General features: G+C 35.3%; 1 protein-coding gene across 1 annotated transcript; it reads left to right on the top strand.

Annotated features, from left to right (window-relative positions):
- The first annotated feature begins 2,854 nt into the window (after positions 1 to 2,854).
- Positions 2,855 to 6,537, top strand: LOC105034971 (crocetin glucosyltransferase 2). The gene is made up of 2 exons (XM_010910339.4): positions 2,855 to 3,675; positions 5,619 to 6,537. The coding sequence occupies exons 1-2, from the start codon at positions 3,034 to 3,036 to the stop codon at positions 6,345 to 6,347; spliced, it is 1,371 nt and encodes a 456-aa protein (XP_010908641.1). The 5' UTR covers positions 2,855 to 3,033; the 3' UTR covers positions 6,348 to 6,537.
- Positions 6,538 to 9,046: the final 2,509 nt, after the last annotated feature.

Below are 9,046 nucleotides of genomic sequence, written 5' to 3'. Positions count from 1 at the left end.
GGCCAAGGGAGAGAAGAGGGAGAGGAAGAGGAAAGAGGAAAGAGGAAGCTCACCGCCGTGCCGTCGGAGAAGAGAAGGAAGACGCCAGAGGGAAGATCTGCTTTTTTTCTTTTCTTTTTTTTTTTTGGGTCTTAACCTGGGAAAATGCCATGGGAGATAGCATTTTTAAAATCATCATTTCCTATGGTGTTTTTTAATTTTATTTTTTTGATATTTTTTTGAGATATATATTTCAATTAAAATTAATATTTTTATATTTTTTAAAAAATTATATTTTTTATTTTTTTATCATTTTTTCTATTTTTTTCTATTTTTATGATATTTTTTAATTTTTTTAATTTTTTGAGATATTTTTTTTCTTTTTTTGAGATATTTTTTTAAAAAATTAATTTGAAATGGAGATAGTAATTTGAAATGATGATTTTTATTTGAATTAAAATTAAAATTAAAATTTTTTTAAATTTTAAATTTTAAATTATAATTTTTATTTTTTCTCATTTTTTTTATTTTTAAAATTTAAAATTTATATTTTTCTATTTTTTTGATATTTAAGTCTATTTTTGAAAATGTCAAGTGATCGGATATTATGCTTTGTGGACATGGATACACAGAGCCTTATGTGTCTCATCTATCTCAGAATTAAAATTTTTATTTTTTTTTTAAATTTAAAATTTTAATTTTAATTTTTTCAATTTTTTTCTCTTTTTTATGGCCTTTTTAATTTTTTAAATTTTTTTGAGATATTTTTTCTCTTTTTTGGGATATTTTATTAACAAAATTAATTTGAAATGGAAAAAGTAATTTGAAATAATGATTTTTTTGAATTCAAATAAAAATTATAATTTTTTTTATAATTTAAAATTATAATTATAATTTTTTTTATTTTTTACTTTTTTTTTTTTTTTTGTCATTTTTTTGTCATTTTTTTAGGTATTTTTTCTCTTTTTTTGAAATATTTTTTAAAAAATTTAATTTGAAATGGTGTTTTTTATTTGAATTAAAATTAAAATTTTTATTTTTCAAAATTTTAAAAAATAATTCTTATTTTTTTTTTTATTTATGTTATTTTTTAATTTTTTAGTTTTTTTTGAGGTATTTTTTTTTTATTTTGGATATTTTTTTTGAAAAAATTAATTTGAAATAGGGATACTAATTTGAAATGGTGATTTTTATTTGAATTAAAATTAAAATTTTTATTTTTTTAAATTAGAATTAGAATTTTTATTTTTTTTGATTTTTTTTGATTTTTATGGTGTTTTTATTTTTTTATTATTTTGATAGATTCTAATTTGAAATGGTGATTTTTATTTGAATTAAAATTAAAATTTTTATTTTTTAAAATTTAGAATTATAATTTTTATTTTTTTAGACTCATTTTTTTAGATATTTTAAAAAAAATTAATTTGAAATGGAGAAAGTAATTTGAAATGATGATTTTTATTTCAATCAAAATCAAAATTTTTATTTTTTTTAAATTTAAAATTATAATTTTTTTATTTTTTTTGAAAGTAAATAATTAAAGTCGTCATTTGAAATGGTATTTTTAAAAACGTTATTTCAAATGATGTTTTTAAAAGCACCATTTCAAATGACGATTTTTTTTTTTTTTGATGTCCACGTGAAGGAGAGAGGATAGTGACGTGGCGGCTATAAAATATCATTTCAAATGATGTTTTATAAATTTATTTTTTTTATGAATAAATTAAAAAATATATTATTTTATTAAATAATTTTTTTTAAAATTATTTAGCTAACGAACTCATTTCTAAATAATGGCCCTCGTCTCTTATCAAAAAAAATAATGTTACCGTGATGAGATTTCTGAAAAAGAAGTGGTTGCTAGATGTCAGTGCTTACACGGGCAGCTCCTTTCATCCAGGTCATGAAGGCGGTGTATTTTAAAATGGACGATATCATAAATTAATGCACTGGTATTTATTTGCTTTATCATGGCACCGCTTTACTTGTTCAAGTTAGGTGGTCCATCACTTGGAGATCACGTTTTTCATATGTTTTATCGACGGCAGTTGTCGTGAGTCGTGTTTGAACTTTGAAATTCAACCAATCAATTTTGTTTAAAACAACCACGCCTCTATACCATGTATTTTGACATCCATGTATGCATATCGTTGTCGTTTATAAATTAATTATGATACATAACAATATGGTCTAAACTTTCATCTTCTTTGTTTTGAAAAAGTTTTGGTAGTGTAAATATAAACACTTTCATGGTATCACACGGTCATGCTGGCAGCATTTCTTGGTATACAAGGCAAGCCAACTCTAGAGTTATTTTTGTCTAAAATATTAGAGCTATTTTTTTAGATATCTAATTTGAAATAAAATTTTATTTTTAATAAAAATTTATTTAATTATTTTTTTTAAGATCGATAGTATTTGTGTTCAATAGGTTTTTGGATAGTGAAGTAAAATAGGAGTTAAATTCTTGTCCACATTGTGACCTATTGAAAGAAATTCTAGATTTCATTTTAATACGTGGAACTATAAAATTATTAAATATTATAGAATTATAAAAATTAATATTTTGAGAAGAAAGAGGATGAAAAATTATTTGCATACGTGGAGGCATATATTTGTGGGATTTAATATTTATTATTTTTTAAATAATTTTTTTTTATTTTTTTATAATTAATTTTTAAATAAATTTTTATAAATATTTTTTATATTTATTTTGAACCTCAGACCGTACTATAGATTTAGTACATGTAGCATGTCGTTGTAAAAGTCCCCCCCCCCCCCCCCTCGAAGCCGTGCAGACTCTTCTTACCGGAGAAAAAATAAAAAAAAAAAGGTCGCGCAGACCCTCTCTGTCGCTGACTCGCATCACATCACAATCTCTCCGTTCCGGATCGGGATCCTCTGCCGTTCGGGGTGAACGGCAGGGGATAACTTTCCCCTTTAAAGGGGGAGATGCACAGCCGCTCAAATCTCTCGATCTCGATCTCCCTAGCTTAAGGTAGAGTTTTAGCCTTAAAAAGAGAAGAGAAGAGAAGAGAACTTAGAGAAGAGAGGATGGAGAGCGGCACCCACCAACCCCACGCCCTCTTCCTCCCATACCCGGCCCAAGGCCACATCAATCCCATGCTCCAATTCGCCAAGCGCCTCTCCTCCCACGGCCTCCGAGCCACCCTCGTCACCACCCGCTTCCTCCTCTCCACCACCCGCCCCGAACTCGGACCGGTCGCCCTCGCCTCCATCTCCGATGGCTTCGACCGGGGTGGATTCGCCGAGGCCGGCTCCGGCCCAGCCTACCAAGACCGCTTCGAGTCGGTCGGATCCACGACCCTCGACGACCTCGTCCGGTCCGAGCGGGCCGCGGGCCGTCCGGTCCGGGTTCTGGTCTACGACTCCCACCTCCCGTGGGCCCGGGACGTCGGGGAGCGGCACGGGCTGGTGACGGTGTCGCTCTTCACGCAGCCCTGCAGCGTTAACATAGTCTACGGGCTCGTGAAGGAGGGCCGGCTCCGGATGCCGGTTACCGAGCCGGTCTCGCTGCCCGGTTTGCCCCGGCTCGAGCCGGACTGCCTGCCGTCCTTCGTTGTGGAGGCGGATTTGGCGTACGCGTGGTGCCTGAAAGCGCTGCTGGAGCAGTATAAGAATTTGGAGAAGGCAGATGTGGTCTTTGTCAACTCCTCCTACGAGCTGCAGCCTGAGGTATGTATCTGTGTTCGACTCTAACCCGATACGTAGAAACAAACTGGGACAGGATCCAGTGCTGGCCTAAATTTTTCATCCAGGTTATATTGTAGTGACGCGTGATTGATTAATTTCTATTGGTTGTGCTGCTCAAAGTCTAGATCACTGGAGCTATTGGGGTCAATCTCTCATGAAAGGTACCAGATTAGATCGGAGGTTATTCTCCCATCATGTGGATGGGTGCCAGATGAGAGCGGAGTGAGATCCAATAGCTGCCATTATTATGAACAACAATTTATGCATGATGGATTCTCTGCAAGTCGGTCTATAAGAAACTTCTACTCTCTGGATGGGGATCAGAAAACAGAATTGCATAGCCTCGTGAAATTTTTCTCGATTATAATAATTTAATTTCTTTGAGTAGGTTATTAAAGGATTTGGACTACGGTTCATGTGGGTCCTGGATCTTCATGCGATCCGAGATGACGTGGACAAAATGACTGCAAATTAAAATGGAAAAAAAAATGGTATCTACTTTTTGTTTTTAAATGTGGAGTAGCCAATGTATTTGAAAATCTTATAACTTAGGTTGTTAACGATTCTGTGTTAGAGCAGAGATGAGTAAAACTTTGTTGGATAATGAGTGTGAAAAACTTATGACTTAGGTTGTTAAGGATTCAGGGTTATAGCAGAGATAGAGTAAAAGTTCGTTGGATAATGAGTGCGGGTTAACTAGGTACATCCTTAACTACATTTTTATTGAACCTAAAAAATATTTTGGGCCTTTTCCATGCATCATAAACCTCACATACCCCGTGGCAAAGGGAACTCTTAAGTGTACTACTAGAGGACCGGTGCCTCGCAAGGATGAAGAAGAGTTCCGCTTGATCTAATGAGAGCCAATTCCTTTCCCTCCGTACAAATTTTATTACTTCTGGTGCAGCACAAATTCTTGATGCTGTTTGCATATTTCCATATAACTGGACTCAAAATTCCATAAGATTCGTAGATTAAACAGTCAATTTAAGTGTGGTCTTGTATCAACCAAAATACAAGCTAGTTTAAATCCTAGAAGGAAAAAAATAAAAATAAAAATCTCGATGGATTTTTTTTTCTTCTTGCAGTCCAACATCCAGATTCTAGGTTGGATTTGAACGTGTTCTTAGATAATTTAAGCTAGCTAGGTCAATAGGCCCAATTCTTATAGAATTTGTAGTCCAATATATAAGAATATCCACATTGATCCTAAATATCTCCAACGGTCATAAGTGACCATAAAGATTCTGTCTATACTTATGGTGGTTAGGATCATAACAATTGGAAAAGGGAGTTATCATCCTGTTGTTAAATGCAATGTAGTTGGAATTTTAACATGTATGGTGGAGCATGTTTCCTAATTTAGTGCAATTATTTGGCAAAGATGTAGACATGTTTTGTTGTTTGTTTATAATAAATTTTGGTACATTACTTTCTAGCATTCATCTTTTTACGAAAAAAAATAATTCTAGCATTCAGCTCACAAACATACCCACTTTATGACTAGGTATAATCTATTTCTCATTTGACATCACACTATATCTAGTTTGTCCACACTAATGATACTAGTTAGGTGACAGCCAAACAATTTGTTGTTAGCAAAAAGCCTTGTATACAACTAAATTAGATTTCCAGAGATTCTGATTAGAAGTGCGTTAGGACCGTTCTTTTGAGGATAATAACTTATCCGGATATCTCAATTTTTCTTAAGTAAGTATTTTTTAGATAATATTTAGATAAAAAAATAATATACTTTATGGATTTCTATTCTATTATAGCCCAGCTTTGCAGCAATTGAGGATTTTTGCACTTTGGATTCTCATGCTCTACCCTCGATTAGTCACAAAATTAATTCTTTTTTTATATTTTTAATTTTAAAATTAGAATGAACTTTTAGCCCTTCCTATTGCTGGAAATTTAAGCAGGAAGCTGACTATATGAGATCCATATGGCGAGCCAAGATCATAGGCCCTATGGTGCCATCCTCATACTTGGACAACCGGCTTCCATCAGACTCTCACTACGGCTTCGACCTACAACACAGCCCCAGCATCAATCTCTGCATGCAATGGCTCGATTCCGGGCCTTCCAACTCTGTTGTTTATGTGTCCTTCGGCACTGTAGCCGCACTCGACCCTAGCCAGATGGTGGAGATTGCATTCGGCCTTCTGAACAGTGGCAAACGCTTCCTCTGGGTGGTGAGATCCTCGGAAAGCTTCAAGATTCCGGAGAACATGAAAGATTTGCCCTCGGAGCGAGGGTTGGTAGTTTCGTGGATCCCACAAATGGCGGTACTATCCCACAAGGCAGTCGGCTGTTTTCTGACGCATTGTGGATGGAATTCAACTATGGAGGGGATCACCTTAGGCGTGCCGATGGTCGGAGTGCCGCAATGGACGGATCAGCCAATGAATGCCAAGTATATTGAGGATGTGTGGAGGGTCGGAGTGCGAGCGAGGGCCAATGAGAAGGGATTGGTGGGGAGGGAGGAGGTGGAGAGGTGTGTGAGGGTGGTGATGGAGGGGGAGAGGAGTGAGGAGATCCGGAGGAATGCAAGGAAGTGGGGGGAGTTGGCCAAAAAGTCAGTGGAGGAGGGTGGAAGCTCGGATAGGAACATTGCGGAGTTTGTGGCCAGGTATTGCTCATCAAAGTGATAAACTAGGCTTGGCTTTTGTCAAGCCCATTGCTGTTTTCGATGGTTGTTCTAGATCTGTTGGCTTTAACTTTGGTGCTCTATTGCTTATTTGCCTTTGGGACATTACATGGCATGAAGACTATTCCATGCTTGTTTGTTTATTTTTATTCCGACATTTAAGTTGAGAAGGTAATAGCTTCGACAACTTACATTTCGTGTTTGAATCATATTAGCCCAAAATGGGTCAGCAATCTTTCTAAAAGTAAGAAAATTAGTTATTTAAATAGACATTAGTTCCTAAATATGCTGCCCATACCTTTGTTAAGATATATATTGTGATCACAATATGCTCTTATCTAAATCATTTCGAATGTAGTAGAGTACTAATATCTCTTAAGTATTCACGATGGGAAGAACCTCACAAGTACTCTTAGATAAGTTGGGAACCAAGTCTCTAGAATTTCCTTTTATAGCGTGATCCATCAGAGGTAGTATTATGGTTAGTTATGGAGAAATTAAGATAGGGACTATCTCCACTATGGTTACATAGAATTTAATTTTATCGCAATTACTATAAAATATATTCCATCTCCTGAGATTTATCTAGAATTAGAGTCCCGATCAAATTAAAATAACGAAAACAAATTCGTACCGGCCATATCCAGATGAGCTCAATTAGACACATTCCAACTGATGATATCTAAATGCTACGCGCCGGGTGATGTTTTTCTGAGAGAGAGAGAGAGAACGCCCAACGAATATCTCTTTTTAGCCCAAAAATTGTGTCAGCCATGATGTGCAACAAATCCCTTTAGCTTTCTTTGGGAGGCAACCAACTATGTTGGAACGTTCTGGCCAGGGCCGTTTAGAGACAGAGATCATGGCACCCGTGGTCAAGTGATTTTTTTAAAAAATTCCCTTAATATTTTTTTATATAGGCAGCTTTGATGTTATGGATACGGAAATGAAAATCCTGCTTCAATTTTACCAATTCTAATGGCTTGCAGTCGGATAAGCCAAAGAAATTAGATAATTTGGTACTTAGGATGAGGGTAACGAGATTAAATATATAGTAACTGTTGTAAGGGTTATACTATCTTAGCTGATGTCATCATAATTTAGAAGTTCTCAGATTGACGAGAATATCGATATGAAGCTCGACTGTGGAGATCATCATAAAGTCAATCTCATCAGAAGGCTGAGATCATCATAAAGCTGATCTCATCGGAAGGCTGAGATCATCATAAACCCATCTCTGGCACGTGGCAATATTAGAGAGAATCATCTGAGAATTATATTGATCAAAATCTACTTCTGGATCAGATCGGTTGAATACCGATTTGATTCAAATCTGCTCATCTAAACATCGATCTAAACTAATCTGAATCGACTCCTGATGAAGCATTATGATCAGTTCGGCTATCTACCGATCTGAATTAATGTGATTCCAAAATACAGACAATTATTTTACAGCTGTCTTTCAGCTTGCTACAACTATGTTACAACTTATCTCTAACTGACACGTACAGTTAAGTATGATCTCACTTCTAGCTAATACATGTAGTTATACTCTAGTTCACTTACAGCTGGCTATAACCGCATAACAAACTCTTCTAACGGTCTAACAAGTTCTGTAATGGCCTCATCAATCTTTCTATAAAAATAGAAAATCAGGGATCCTTCAATAGTTAGTTTAAAATCCTAATTCCAAAACTAAAGTAAGCCTATATCACTAGAAACTTTGTCAGTTTTTGAACAAGGACTCTAGCTCCTACTCAGTCCAATTTCTTTAGTTCCATGTAAATCCTCTTTTTGTGCTCTACTATTCTTTTTCACCTATTATTTTCGGGCTCAAGACTAACTTAAGCATCGAAGGGTTAAGAACTGGAGAATCTCCATCTGATTTTTGACTTATTTTATAGATTTTTTTGAAGCATTTCAAATCAGATTGCTATCGATTTCTTGCTTGGCTTCATCTGATCTGCTCCAGTCTTATATTTTGAGTCTCACAACAACAGATTGGTGCTAGAGGAAGGGTAGTCTGCAAAAAAACTTTATGAAAAAATGATGAATCAGAAAGTACAAAATAACTCTATGCCTTCACCATCTTCCCCTACAAGTATGTCAGAAGCAGTTTCACCTCCACTTTAATATACCACAGAGTAGCAATTAGAGGTAGTTTCTCAAGAAACTCTATCTCAACACAATCAGCAACCAATCCATCATAATCTACCTACTACTGGGATCATCAACATAATATCAAATCTTAGTGAAGATTGGGAGTAGATGAAAGTTCTTTTCTGAAAAGACAGTGCACTGACAATGAACTTTCAGTAAAATTATTTTCAATATGTCAATTCTTATCCACAGGAGATCAGATCTCTCTGTGTAGTCTCATCAGGCCGCACCACTTTACTATGCCATCCTTAAAGTCTAAGCTGTCAACTCACGGTATTGATGGGGATGGCCCTCACGTACTGTGAGATGATAACACTCACCAATTCAGAAAATCAAAGGACTAGACATGATGCTCGAGAATATGATGAGGGACAAAAAGATCCTTTCTGATTTTCTCTTTTCCAAGGGTCCAATCTCACCTATAAAAAGGTCCGACCATCATCGATCTGTCAGACATCGCCTCGCTCCAGCACCTCTGGTCTAGGATGGATTTTATCCGTAACATACAACATACTCTTGGAAGGAAAGGAGATGAAATAT

The sequence above is a fragment of the Elaeis guineensis genome, chromosome 1, assembly GCF_000442705.2.
Source record: "Elaeis guineensis isolate ETL-2024a chromosome 1, EG11, whole genome shotgun sequence".
Classification (NCBI taxonomy): Eukaryota; Viridiplantae; Streptophyta; class Magnoliopsida; order Arecales; family Arecaceae; genus Elaeis; species Elaeis guineensis.
This window is presented reverse-complemented; position numbering and strand designations above follow the sequence as displayed.